Source organism: Bombina bombina, chromosome 6, assembly GCF_027579735.1.
Source record: "Bombina bombina isolate aBomBom1 chromosome 6, aBomBom1.pri, whole genome shotgun sequence".
Lineage (NCBI taxonomy): Eukaryota > Metazoa > Chordata > Amphibia > Anura > Bombinatoridae > Bombina > Bombina bombina.
Genome location: NC_069504.1, coordinates 928,033,361 through 928,049,122, shown reverse-complemented (window position 1 = coordinate 928,049,122; position 15,762 = coordinate 928,033,361). Strand labels below are relative to the sequence as shown.

The window sequence follows — 15,762 nt, the reverse complement described above, 5'->3', positions numbered from 1 at the left end:
CATGCCATACTCTAGCCCGGGTCAATATATATTTCATACACTTAACATCCGGTCACTCTAAGATCGTGTTTATATCTAACATAATTGCTGAAATATGTTTGTAAAATTGTTGTGCTATTTAGGGCACATAGATAGATAGTTAGGAAAATACATTTCCACAAAATTGTTTTGATATGTATGTTTTTTTTAAGATTTGAATCATGTTTAATGTTTGGTTTTGTTTTTTACTTTTCAAACTCCGCCGAGCAGAGGTCCAGAAAGTTTCTCTATACTACAGAAGGCCAGAAGGCAAAGTCAGACATCCTACAACTCCAGTTCAACTATGATAACCAGGTACGAGGTGAGGGGGTGGTGAACGTTTGTAAATGGATTCTATATTGCAGATAATCTCACACAATGTCAGGGGTCTCAACACCAATGTAAAGAGAAAGCTAGCTATCACCCAATATAGTAGTATGAAAGCTAAAATTATTTTTTTACAAGAAACTCACTTCACAAATAGTCAACTCCCTACATATTGGAGCAAACACTACACGCAGCATTACCATTCCACAACCGACACAAAAAAGAGAGGGGTGACAATTCTCCTGCACAACTCCCTCGCATTTACCAAAGAAGAGGTGATAAGAGACAAAGAGGGTAGATACCTCATTGTGAGAGGTAATATTCAGGGCACGCAAATAACACTCTGCAACATTTATGCCCCCAATGAGCAACAACATACCTTTTTCACTAAACTCTCACACTTATTAACTCAGTGGTCGCAGACTCTATTGATAGTGGCAGGAGATTTTAATGTAAATTTAAAGATACTGAGGGAAACCAATAACTCCAAACTGACAAATAAACAATGCAGGCTAAACTCTATCACTAAAGCAATCAGAGAGACACTAGAATCACACAATGTAATTGACTCCTGGACAACACTTTATGGTCAGACAAACGATCATACATGTTATTCACCAGCTCACAAAACTTATACGAAGCTAGATTACATCTACATTAGTCAGATAATGATTCCTAACTTGATCTCTTCATCCATCCACGCATCAGTTTGGTCAGATCACTCAATCATACAGATACAGCTAAAGGGACTTACTGACGTAAACAGACAAAAATCATGGACATATGACCCTACATTACTGAAACAACCAGACATATATAAAAGAATACTTAATAGTCTTAAAGAATATTGGAGATTCAATGTTGACCCCTCAATCAAACCTGTAATAGTTTGGGCTGCCCATAAACCTTATATTAGAGGGTTGCTTATTAAAGAAAAAAATATATTTCTAAAAAGAACCAGATCGGTAATTGTTACGCTACAGCAAGAAATTGAAGAATTAGAAAAGACACACCGACTTACACTGTCCAGTTCGACTTTGACCACCCTGACCAATAAAAGAAAAGAGCTTAACAAAATCTTAACAGACAATTCCATGAGAGCGATTAGCAGATTAAAATCTTACTACTTCCTGCATGCAAACAAACCAGATAGATACCTTGCTAATAGACTAAGAGAGAAAACTAAATCCTTCACGATTGCACAAATACAAAAGTCTGATGGTACGCTGACTTCTCACCCACAAGAAATTGTGGAAAGCTTTGCCCAATATTATGAGGCTCTCTATGATGGGAAGAAAGTCACACACACACCGCAGATAGCACACTTAAGACAAACAATTCTTGAGGCAGCAGAGCTTCCTAGGCTTGACGAACAAGGCGCAAAAACTCTAGACGCGGAGATTACTTTGATAGAAGTGGCCTCTGCTATCAAAGAACTTAAAATAGGAAAAGCAGCGGGTCCGGATGGGTTTTCGGGAGAATACTTTAAACTACTTAAAACAGACTTGGTTACCCACCTACACAAATTTTGTAATGACGTTCTGAGGGGCACCCCACTCCCCTCGGAACTACTTCAAGTGAAGATCATTGTGATCCCCAAGCCGGGGAAGAATCCCAAATTAACACAAAATTATAGGCCCATATCATTGATCAATCAAGATGTAAAGATCTTCACCAAGATCTTGGCAAATAGACTCAAACACTTATTACCCTCATTGATTCACCCTGACCAGGTGGGCTTCATTAAAGACCGAGAAGCACCAGACAATGTTCGACGCACAGTAACCCTGGTCGAATATTTGAAAGAAACAGGAACGCCTTCTCTGCTCCTATCTTTGGACGCAGAGAAGGCGTTTGACAGAGTGGATTGGACATATATGGTGGCGGTCTTAGAACACTTAGGTTTTGGTGACAAATTTATAAAGGCGATTAAAAATATCTACTCTAACCCGATGGCAACTATTAGAGCGGCGGGATATCAATCTAGACCAATCCAAATATTAAACGGAACGCAACAGGGATGCCCATTGTCACCTCTTTTGTTTGCTATGTGCGTAGAACCCCTAGCAGCATGTATACGGAATTCCAAGAACATTTATGGGGTTAAATTAAATAAAGGTGATTTTAAATTAACACTATTCGCAGATGACATTCTGCTGACACTTACTAAACCCATGTTATCTCTACCCAACCTCTATCAGATCTTAAGAGACTTTTCCCAAATTTCTGGCTTCAAAATAAACTCCGACAAATGTGAGGCACTCCCCCTATCGCTACCAGAACATACACGTAAATTAATAGAAACTAATTTTGATTTTAAGTGGGCCAATCATGCCATTAAATATTTGGGAATCTATATCACTGATACAACAGACATGTTATACAAAGCGAACTATATCCTGATTATCAAAACAATAAAATCAGATCTACATAAATGGAAAAAAGTCGGATTCTCTTGGATGGGGAGACAGGTAGCAATAAAGATGAATATTTTGCCAAGACTACTCTATCTGTTTAGAGCCCTCCCTATTAAGATCCCACTAAAAGACTTGGAAGACCTACAGACTGAATTTCTCAAATTCATTCGTGGACAAAAAACGACTAGAATACCAGCCTACTTACTAAAACTTCATAAACAACTTGGGGGAATAGGTATACCTAATATACGTGACTACTACCAAGCTGCTAGACTAGCGCAAAGCGCGTTATTAGGGAAAGACTGTCGAAACATGACGTGGCCAAACATTGAAGTGGATATTGGGGGTCACAATGCTCTAGGGGATATTCTTTGGACTTCAACAAACACTAAACTCCAACCACTAGCTAAACTTAAAATCACAGAATATACTAAAACGACATGGAGTTCAATGACTAAAACACTGAAACTTATCCCACCACACACAGTTATACTACCATTGGGGATGCTACTCCCGTTAGAATTTCAAAAATTGATAACTAAATGGGAAAACAAGGGCCTTTACCGGGTAGCGGACTTCTTGGAAAATGGGAAACTACTGACATATACACAACTAAGAGATAAAATTAGCCCCAACACTCTGCATTGGTTCTTGTACCACCAAATTTCACACGCGGTACATAAATATAGACAAGGTGCTTCCTCCGGCCCAAAAACTATCTTAGAGCAAATTATATTGACTCCAGGTAGAAACAAAAAAATGATTACAAAACTGTACCTGGCTATCCAAGAGGCGAAAAACCTTAAAAAACAGAGACTACACAATATATGGGAACAGGACCTAGGTATAACACATAATGAAGAAGAATGGAGACAAATATTCCTATCAATGAGCAAAAGTTTAGTAGGGGCTGATCTTGTAGAAAATACGATAAAAACAGCATACCGTTGGTATCTTACACCACTAAAAACATCACATTTTACCCCACAGAATAATAGATTATGTTACAGAGGCTGTTCAGGGTTAGGTACTTATCTACATATGTGGTGGGAATGTCCGATGATAGGCCTTTATGGGATAAACTAACACATTTGATTAAAAACTCATTAGATAACTCATTCACACTCTCGGCCGCAAAGGCCTTGCTCCATATCCCCCTTGATTCCCTAAACTCGACCACTAATAAATGGGTTAATATAGTATGCACAGCTACTAGAATATGCATAGCAAGGAAATGGAAAGTGGGAGCGCCGGAATGGTGCGAAATACTCGACAAAATTGAGAATATTTACACTATGTCTGAATCAGCTGCATGGTTGCAGGGTACTTCTGTAAGCTTTCAAAATATCTGGATCCATTGGATTCTAAATAGACATGATCAGAAGAGAGAGCCTAGGCTAATACTATAAGAATATTTATAAAAGTAGAGAAACTTGCTACAATAGCATCCAAACATGGGACACTGCTCGACGAAATAAAGTTCAAAGTTTAAAGTTAAAAGTTAGACCAAGTTTAGAGGTCTTTTGTTCTTAGGGGGGGGATAGGGAAGGGGGGATGAGGGTTAATTGAGGGAAGGGATAAAACACGTTATTTAAAAGGAAGGTAAAACAAAAAGTAGAGAAAAGAACATTGTACAATGTGAAGAATCTGTCTGAATATCCAAATGTATAATACCTTATCTTGTTGTACTGATGCGCTTTGTGATGCTGTAATGTATATGTTGTGAAACCTTAATAAAAAACATTTCAACTAAATAGTGAACACATTTTCTGTTAGTTTGGATATAAAAAACATAAATAAATCAACATGCTTATTTATTGATTTTTCATATGCATGATATAATATCTTGAAATTGATGTCCCTTGAATAGATTACAACAACTGTGCCTCTATGCATATAACCTTCTCTGTGATGCCCTTACCTTTGCACTGGAATCTCTGTGTTGGAGTTGTTAGCAAGAGCCTATCGGTCATATCCTCTGGTCCACTACAACGAGCTATACCTGGTTCTTTGTACCCGGCTTTAACCCATTCAGATAACCAACGTAGGTTGCAGTCACAGTATAAAGGGTTGGTACCCAGCGCACTGAAAATATTAAACATAAAGCAATTAATCTTTTGTGTTTAATTTCATTTTAATAAGAGGAAATTTAAACTCTTTTCTTCTAAAACCATATTAAGATAATTATTTTCTCATTGCTCCATAATACAAAAGAACCGCACTAAAATGTGATTAACTGCTTTTTTTTAATAAGTTATATTTGTACAAGTTAAACTAATGTTTTAAGGAAGAAAAATGGTCATTGCTAACGTTAATAGTATATTTTAATGTCCTTTCCTTAATGTGCAGAGCAGAAGCTGGTAATGCTTTCTATAATCTCCAGAGCCGAGAGGACAATGAGAGTGCAAACATCTGTGCAATGCAATTGTTGTTTCAGAGTTAAAATCTGCACAGAGCAGCAGAAAAAAACTACTCAATTTTTAATCACCCTGATAATAAATGGAAAACAGCATAAAACAATTAGAACAACTGTGCACTTGCATAGATTTACATTAATAAGTTACCAAATATAATATGCAAAAAGAAAATTTAAATTGTAGCTGACTCAAACAGAAAACACTTGTCTTTAGTTTGAAGCCCATGGTTAGGTACAAGCAGTCACCTACCCATCCAGAGTAGCTCTTAATGCGGTATCCAGATATCAACTAGCTTCACCTTTACTGTGTTACATGGAGATTAGTGCTGCTATGAGATATATTTTAACCTTGTTTGTAGCAAAAGATGCCTTCACTACAAACCCCAAAGGTAACAAATTTAAGTCAAATGTTTTGTGTGTGTAATTTACTCTAAACGAAACATAAGACCCATGAGATTCTCAATATATAAAGGTGGTCAAGGATTCCAATGGCTTTGTTAACAGGACAAATGCATGTGCTTTTTGCACTGACCGCATATAAGTTATGAGCTAGTTACATGACTTTGACAAGGTACCTTCATCAATGATTAATTAGTTAGGAGTTAAGGTGACCAGATATCTGGATTTTTTTCCAGTCTATTGGTTTAATGAAGTGTTAGTTACAAAGTTCAACTATGATGCTAATGCATTTTTGCACAAATCAACAAAGGTTAAAGCCTAGGCTGCAATTTTGCAAAGTATTGATCAGAATATTGTAATCCTAAGTATAGATATATCCATTGTAACAGGGTCATTGTCCTCGTGGTTGCAATGATTGAAGTGAGCTCAGCTAAATCCCCCTCACTCAACTTAAGAGCAAAAAAAATAAAATCTAAATCTGGCGGCTTTTGTCTCAGTCATTGATATTGTACAATAAACCTGGATCTGAATATGCCTGGCTACATTAGATCCTATTAGTTTTTTGAGCCAGTGACCAACAAAGTGCCTAGTTTAGGAGTGTCCAGAGCCCAGTCGTAATGTTAGGCTAGTACTTGCTTAAACTGCCTGGCCACCTGTGTCTAATAAATGGAAATACTGCTGAAATCTACAATGGAAAATGACAAGCTTTATGGAACTGAATAACTAAGAAAAGTGCACAGGAAGCAAAAATAAATAAACTCTGTATTTTCCAAGTAGAAAACATGACACAAAGCATATGTCATGCCTGGAAATTCCCTGCTGAATTAATGTTTGTGTACATTGCAATAACAGGCAAAACAAACAGCATGCACCAGATATGTTACTTACAGATGTGACAGAGAGGCCAGGTCATTAAAGGATCCCTCTGGAACTGATGAGATATCATTGCCATGAAGGGTACTAAACAAGAAACAATAATTCAAAGCTTGTAAAACTTTATAAAAACACATTGCATTACACTACAAAATAACAGTTTTGATTATCCTGCTAAACACTCTTATTGTACTGCAGGGATTTTAATTTAAAGGGAAAGTCTAGTCAAAATTAAACTTTCATGATTCAGATAGTGCATGCAACTTTCCAATTTACTTTTACCATCAAATTTGCTTTGTTCTCTTGGTATTCTTTTTTGAAAGCTAAACATAGGCAGGCTCAAACTGATTCCTAAACTGTTAAAAACATATCTTATCTCAGTGCATTTTGACAGTTTTTCACAGTAAGACAATGCTAGTTCATGTGTGCGATATAGATAACATCGTGCTCACTCCCGTGGAGTCAACACTGATTGACTAAGAGGCATGCATGTCGAAAGAACTGAGATAAGGGGCAGTCTGCAGAGGCTTAGATGCAAGGTAATCACAGAGGTAAAAGTGTATTAATATAACCATGCTGGTTATGCAAAACTGGGAAATGGGTAATAAAGGTATGATCTATCTTTTTAAACAATAAAAATTCTGGAGAAGACTGTCCTTTTAACACTTTTGGTAACAAAGAGGCTGAAATGAAACTTTAAGTTGCGCAAAATTGATTTAATTAATTAATTTATATTGAATAATTTAAAATGATCGACATTTAACATGAGATGTAGTGTCACAATAGTTGTAACAGAGACACAAGGAAGGGGAAATATGATGATGGGTGAATGAAGAAGGAATGAAAATGATGAGCTATGATGGGAAGAAAGAGAAATGAGGAAGAGGAGAATATGAAAAATGACATTAGAAAACTTCTAGGAATTAATTAATTAAAAAATTAATTAATTAAAGAACTGTAACGCTAATATACTAAGGGCTAGATTACGAGTGGCGCACTAACTGTTGATTGCAAGCGATAAGGGTAGGGTGACCATGTTGCTGCTTTAAGAAGGGACACATATGAAAAATACATATGTCAGGGCTGTTTTAATAAATGTTTTGTATAAGAACCCTGACATATGTATTTTTCATATGTGTCCCTTTTTAAAGCGGCAATATGGTCACCGTAGATAAGGGGTATATTGCGACTCATTGCATGCGTCGGAAGTAGCATGCATATTATGAGTTGAAAGTAAAAGCATTTGCTTCAGCTCAATGTGAATGTGAAATTTTCATATTTCATGTCGGTTTAGTGCACTTGAGTAAACACGATTGGATTAGTGTGCGAGTAAGGTGTTTTTTATTTCTACCACTTTTCGCACTCCATTGAAGTCTGTGGGGGGAATATGGTATGTGTTCATCTTTTTGTGTGCGTCAGATTAGCGCTTGTGTGAAAACGTTTTCCTTTCAAATTGTAATTTGAGAGCAATCTGACACGTTCAAAAATCCTCCATCTAGGGAAGTTAAAGTGCAAGTGGGAACGCTAATTTGTGCATCACTTGATCACTTGTAATCTAGCCCTAAAAAAGTGACGCAAATAGAGTCATAAATATATGTATAGAAAATATTTTATTTATTTGGGGTTTCTGTTTGTTTTTCAGTAGACCTTAGTAAAAAATAAAATATGCACCCTGAACCAGACTCATCAAATGCCTCATTAAAACAAAATGGAGAGCCATCTGTCAAGCAATAGGCCTCATGTACTTTGAGATGTTCCATGACCCAAAAAATAAATATTTATGTTGTTTATCTGCTTACATTTACATCTATATTTTATTTTTTTAAAGAGGAAAAAGGCACACGCCACAAACAAATGCACAAAGGCTAGATGAAGAAATACATAAGGAAACTGGAAAACAGAAACAGGAAATGTATGAAAGACATAATAAAGACAAGAAAATGATACAGAGAGGAAATACAAAGTAATACACATATAATTAAATATGGGGGGGGGGCATTTTATTGATCATCAAAACTAACATGATATATATATATATATATATATATATATATATATATACACTGCTCAAAAAAACAAAGGGAACACTAAAATAACACATCCTAGATCTGAATGAATAAAATATTCTAATTAAATACTTTGTTCTTTACATAGTTGAATGTGCTGACAACAAAATCACACAAAAATTAAAAAATGGAAATCAAAATTTTCAACCCATGGAGGTCTGGATTTGGAGTCACACTCAAAATTAAAGTGGAAAAACACACTACAGGCAGATCCAACTTTGATGTAATGTCCTTAAAACAAGTCAAAATGAGGCTCAGTAGTGTGTGTGGCCTCCACGTGCCTGTATGACCTCCCTACAACGCCTGTGCATGCTCCTGATGAGGTGGCGGATGGTCTCCTGAGGGATCTCCTCCCAGACCTGGACTAAAGCATCCACCAACTCCTGGACAGTCTGTGGTGCAAAGTGAAGTTGGTGGATGGAGCGAGACATGATGTCCCAGATGTGCTCAATTGGATTCAGGTCTGGGGAACGGGAGGGCCAGTCCATAGCATCAATGCCTTCATCTTGCAGGAACTGCTGACACACTCCAGCCACATGAGGTCTAGCATTGTCTTGCATTAGGAGGAACCCAGGGCCAACCGCACCAGCATATGGTCTCACAAGGGGTCTGAGGATCTCATCTTGATACCTAATGGCAGTCAGGCTACCTCTGGCGAGCACATGGAGGGCTGTTCGGCCCCTCAAAGAAATGCCACCCCACACCATTACTGACCCACTGCCAAACTGGCCATGCTGGAGGATGTTGCAGGCAGCAGAACGTTCTCCACGGCGTCTCCAGACTTTCACGTCTGTCAAATGTGCTCAGTGTGCCCCTGCTTTCATCTGTGAAGAGCACAGGGCGCCAGTGGCGAATTTGCCAATCTTGGTGTTCTCTGGCAAATGTCAAACGTCCTGCACGGTGTTGGACTGTAAGCACAACCCCCACCTGTTGACGTTGGGTCCTCATACCACCCTCATGGAGTCTGTTTCTGACCGTTTGAGCAGACACATGCACATTTGTGGCCTGCTGGAGGTCATTTTGCAGGGCTCTGGCAGTGCTCCTCCTGTTCCTCCTTGCACAAAGGCGGAGGTAGCGGTCCTGCTGCTGGGTTGTTGCCCTCCTACGGCCTCCTCCACGAGAGAGGAGAGAGAGAAAAGAGAGGAGAGGGAGAGAGAGAGACACAAAATTTTTGCCTGGCTCCCTATTTTAGAACATCATTTGTATTAAATAGGGGATCAATTAAATGGCTCTTTGATCTCCTTCTAGAGATTGTGGTGAGTTTAGCATAAGGGAGGGCTGAGAAGCGATGCTAATTAAGAGTAAAAACAAGGTATCTACTATGAGTTTCCAAGAATTGTCATAAGCTTAGAGTACAACAATATTTATATTATGTGTATGTGAAACTACAAGCTTGCTGTAGCTTCTTTAAATTAATGCCATCGTTTGATCTATTAAAAATTTACAGGAAAGCAAACAGTTTAATAAAAAAATACTAATAGTCTATAGAAGTTAAAGGGCCATTAAAGTCACTATTAAAAATGAATGCATTAGATATTATTCACTGCATCGCAACAGATCTGTATAAAAATAATTGTCTGCATAAAAATTTGCAGTCCCCTAGGTAAATTCCTTGAATGTTTTTCTTACTTCATTTATTGCTGCCAATTAGGGATAGATTTAAAAAAGCTTCTATGTTATGGGTAAAGTCAGAAATCCGAGTAATTCTAGGATGACCCAGGTAAACCTGACATTACGTAATGTATGATGTAATGTAATTCCCCCATCTACACCATTTTTTTGCCTCTGCCGGGGGGGTTTAAGGAAGGCACCCCGCCAATGCTCTGGCATCCACCTCAAGTAAACCTTCGCCCCCCCTTGAAACCCCAGGCAGAGGCAAAAAAAGATAATGAAGATGTGTGAATTACAGTGCATTGTATATATGTTTGATGCGTTGACTCGATGCACTCTGAGATTTATCATGTTACATCGGACTTTACCCACCGCCGCTTGGGTAATGTCAGGATTACCCAGGTAATGCTAGAATTACCCAATTTCTTACTTTACCCGCAACATCTATATATGTAGGTTCTGTATTCCACTGAATGCACTCCAGCTTTCTTAGTGGGAGTAGAAAAACTAAAATGTTCAGAGTTAAATTAGAAAAAAGTGGACAAAATAAATAATGAAAGAGATTTGCAAAATTGTTTAAAGGAACATTAAACACTAAATAAATGCTAGATAGAATGACGCATTCAAAGAAAAGATAAGTGTGAGAATAACATATTGATGTATTTTTAAAGTTTCATAAGCTGTTTAAATATTAACAAAATAATGGCTAGATTACGAATTTTGCATTACGAGGGGTGCGGTACTAACTTGCACGTTATTGTCACCGCTCACTTACCTACAGCGCTGGTATTGCAGGTTTTCCTAAACCCGGCGTTAAAACACAAGTGAGCGTAGAGCAAAATTGTGCTCCATACCGGACTCCAATACCAGCGCTGCTTAAGTCAGCGGTGAGCTGGTTGTACGTGCTCATGCACAATTTCCCCATAGACATCAATGGGGAGAGCCGGCTGAAAAAAAGCCTAACACCTGCAAAAAAGCAGCGTAAAGCTCCGTAATGCAGCCCCATTGATTCCTATGGGGAAACAAATTTTATGTTTACACCTAACACCCTAACAGAAACCCCGAGTCTAAACACCCCTAATCTTACATTTATTAACCCCTAATATGCCGCCCGTGACATCGCCAACACCTACATTATATTTATTAACCACTAATCTGCCACCCCCGACATCGCCGACACCTACATTATACTTATTAACCCATAATCTACTGCCCCCAACATCGCCGACACCTACATTATATTTATTAACCCCTAATCTCCCACCCCCAATGTCGCTGCAACCTACCTACATTTATTGACCCCTAATCTGCCGCCCCCAACGTCGCCACCACTATAATAAACATATTAACCCTAAACCGCCGTACTCCCGCTTTGCAAACACTAGTTAAATATTATTAACCCCTAATCTGCCTCCCCTAACATTGCCGCCACCTACCTACATTTATTAACCCCTAATCTGCCACCCCAACGTCGCCACCACTATACTAAGGTTATTAACCCCTAAACCTAAGTCTAACCCTAACCCTAACACCCCCTAATTTAAATATAATTAAAATAAATCTAAATAAAACCTACTATTAATAACTAAATAATTCATATTTAAAACTAAATACTAACCTATAAAATAAACCCTAAGCTAGCTACAATATAACTAATAGGTACATTGTATCTAGCTTAGGTTTTATTTTTATTTTACAGGTAAGTTTGTATTTATTTTAAGTAGGTAGGATAGTTACTAAATAAGTATTAACTATTTACTAACTACCTAGCTAAAATAAATACAAATTTACCTGTAAAAAAAAACCTAACCTGTCTTACACTAACACCTAACCTTACACTACAATTAAATCAATTACCTAAATTAAATACAATTAACTAAATTAAATACAAATACCTAAATTACAAAAACAAACAAACACTAAATTACACAAAATAAAAACAAATTACAAGATATTTAAACTAACTACACCTAATCTAGTCTCCCGGCTTGGATGAAGACTTCTCCCGGCTTCGTTGAGGACTTCTACCAGGTTCGTTGATGATGGATGTCGGCTCTTCAAAACTGTAACTGGATCTTCAGGGGTTAGTGTTAGTTTTTTTAAGGGTTTATTGGGTGGGTTTTATTTTTAGGCTAGGGTTTGGGCAGCAATAGAGCTAAATGCCCTTTTAAGGACAAGGGCCATCCAAATGCCCTTTTCAGGGCAATGGGGAGCTTAGGTTTTTTTAGTTAGGGTTTTATTTGGGGGGTTTGGTTGTGTGGGTGGTGGGTTTTACTGTTGGGGGGTTGTTTGTATTTTTTACAGGTAAAAGAGCTGATTTCTTTGGGGCAATGTCCCGCAAAAGGCCCTTTTAAGGGCTATTGGTAGTTTAGTTTAGGCTAGGGTTTTTTATTTTGGGGGGGCTTTTTTATTTTGATAGGGCTATTATTAGGTGTAATTTGTTTAAATATCTTGTAATTTGTTTTTTATTTTGTGTAATTTAGTGGTTTTTTTTTTGTAATTTAGGTATTTGTATTTAATTTAGTTAATTGTATTTAATTTAGGTAATTGATTTAATTGTAGTGTAAGGTTAGATGTTAGTTTAAGACAGGTTAGGTTTTACTGTACAGGTGAATTTTTATTTATTTTAGCTAGGTAGTTAGTAAATAGTTAATAACTATTTAGTAACTATTATACCTATTTAAAATAAATACAAACTTGCCTATAAAATAAAAATAAACGCTAAGCTAGCTACAATGTAACTATTAGTTATATTGTAGCTAGCTTAAGGTTTATTTTACAGGTAAGTACAGGTGGCCCTCGGTTTACGACAGTTCAATTTGCGCCGTTTCAGAATAACAACCTTTTTTTCAGTCATGGGACTGCTATTGAAATGCATTGAAAAAGCAGTGCACTAATTAAAATAGCCAGTAGGTGGATCTGTCCGCTTGTGTTTCAGCAAAGTTAAGCAAGTTTAACAGCCTGAAATTGATCTGTGTACACAGATCAGACCAGATCTATCGAGCAAGATTTAGCAGCCACTTCCCTATTATCTTCCTGTCCAGCTGCTTGAGGTGAGGGTGCCTAATTGCCTATTAATCACTGCAGATTGAAATGCATAGAATAGGTACAGACCCAATGTTATCTAACATGCTAACAATGCAGAGAACTGTTTGCAGAAAAATGCAAGCAAAAAACGTTTTTGTTCATTAAACTTAGTTTGATGTTGATGCAATCTGTTGTGTAATTATTTTATTAGGTGATGTTTAGCAAATGTTTTTGTTCATTAAACTTAGTTTGATGATGATACAATCTATATTATTAGGTTTATAATGCTGTTTAGCATTTAAAGTTTTCATTTCAAACCTTTAAAAATAATGTATTAGGTGTTACTTATGACAATTTTGAGAGGGGCCTGGAACATTACTCCCTCACTTCCCATTGACTTACATTGTAAACTGGGTTTCAATTTACAACAGTTTTGATTTACAACCATTCCTCCTGGAACCTAACCCCAGCGTAAACTGAGAGCAACCTGTATTTAGTTTTAAATAGGAATTATTTCGTTTTTAATAGTAGGTTTTATTTAGATTTATTTTAATTATATTTAAGTTAGTGGGTGTTAGGGTTAGACTTAGGTGTAGGGGTTAATAACTTTAGTATAGTGGCGGCGACGTTGGGGACGGGAGATTAGGGGTTAATAAATTAAGGTAGGTGGTGGCGATGTTAGGGAAGGCAGATTAGGGGTTAATAATATGTAACTAGTGTTTGCAATGCGGGAGTGTGGCGGTTTAGGGGTTAATATGTTTATTCTAGTGTTTGCGATGCGGGAGGGCCTCGGTTTAGGGGTTAATAGGTAGTTTATGGGTGTTAGTGTAATTTTTAACACTTTAGTTATGAGTTTTATGCTACAGCTTTGTAGTGTAAAACTCATAACTACTGACTTTAGAATGTGTTACGAAGCTTGCGGCATAGGCTGTACCCCTCACTTTTTGGCCTCCAAAAAAAGCTTGTAATATTGGCGCTATGTAAGTCCCATTGAAAAAAGACTTTACGTGAATTGCGTAAATAAATTTGCGGTACGGACAAAAAAGTGTGCGGTACAGCTGTACCTACAAGACTCGTAAAAGCAGGAGTAGTGAAAAAGCAGCGTTATGAGCCTTAACGCTGCTTTTTTACTCATAACGAAAAACTCGTAATCTAGCCGTAAATGTTTTAGTGTCTATAAAACAATGGTATCTGCCATGTTGTAACTTAGGTTGCCTTTTCTGCTGTGGCCAATTAGGGACAATAGGTCACTAGAGTGTGCAGCCAATGGCTGTGTGGAATATAACAGTGTTTTGCACTTCCATTTCTAATAGAAACTGAAAAGCTCACAATTTAAGAATGGAATTACAGGAAAAGGTGACAAATAAATAATGAAAGGATATTGCAGAGTAATTTTTATACATACGATTTATCATTTTATATAGCCATCTTATAGGGCAGCGGTTCCCAACCTGGGGTACGTGTACCCCTGGGGGTATTGGCAGGCCGGTTGGGGGTACACAAAAATATTGTTGGTAATGGCGGAAGATGCGGGGGGAGGGTCGGGGGGGCACTCTCAATGGGTCATCAACTAATAAGCATTGTGGAACTGTGGAAGGAAGGAGCATTTAGCCGGAAAGTGACAAATTAAGTCCTGGCCTGGCATATAGGCAGATGGGAGCCCCTGCACCTGAAATATGTGGACCGGGTGTGGATGACTCCGGTCCACATATTAATGATCACCCTGTGTCACCAGACAGCTTAGCCTCCTGCTCCACCCACCTCTGTCCCATGCACACAATTTTGACTGCAAGTGCTCAAATAGAAGCGGCACTGCAGCAGCATAGCTGCATGGACACGTGTGATAGAGCCGTTGAGATTGCGAGTCACACAGGCGAGGCAGGTCTGCATCCCCAAATAAGTTATAGTCAGTGCCGGTAAGTAAAGTACTGCTTCTAGTGCTTGCTTGATTCAGACTGCTTCACTTCCAACTAAAAACGTTCATAGTGGCTGGGTGGTTAATATCGATCTGATCTCACAAATTTAAATATTTATTTTTATGATCATTACTCCACCCCCAGGGCCTTGTGTAGGAGCAACCAGGCAGCTGCCAGGGGCACCAGCCACACAGCAGGACTCCTGAGAATAAGATCTGAGCTTTAATCCTGTTGATACACGTACAGTCGTATGCAATTCAGGTATAGCTTACCTCCCCTATAAAAAAGTGCTTCCTTTATTTTGAGGGATGGGTGGGGGTAATGAAGAGAGGGGGTACTCATAAATGAAAAGCCTAATCAAGGGGTACAGAAGAGAAAAAAGGTTGGGAACCGCTGTTATAGGGGACGATTTATTAAGCAGCGGATGCTGCATCAACGCCCCATAGTTTCTAGTCAGCAGAAACGGAAGTTAAGAAGCAGCAGCCGCAAGACCGCTGCTCCTTAATTTCTCCACCACCTTTTAGGTGGCGGACTGAAATCATCCTGATCCGATTGGGATGATTGACAGTCCCTGCTGAGCAGGAGGCAGCATTGCACAAGCATTTCACCAACAATGCTTGTGCAATGGTAAATGCAGACATCATATGCTTTCAGCATTTAGCAAGGTCGAGCAGACATGAATCACTACAGCG

At 38.2% G+C, this 15,762-nt stretch overlaps 1 protein-coding gene across 1 annotated transcript in view; it reads right to left on the bottom strand.

Moving 5' to 3' along the window:
- SLIT3 (slit guidance ligand 3) overlaps positions 1-15,762 on the bottom strand; it is an 890,559-nt gene that overhangs the window by 100,601 nt on the left and 774,196 nt on the right. Inside the window, exons 24-25 of the mRNA XM_053718567.1 lie at positions 6,466-6,537; positions 4,684-4,847 (exon numbers count right to left, since the gene is read on the bottom strand). Of these exons, the coding sequence (XP_053574542.1) occupies positions 4,684-4,847; positions 6,466-6,537 (236 nt within the window). The remainder of the gene's footprint in view (positions 1-4,683; positions 4,848-6,465; positions 6,538-15,762) is intronic.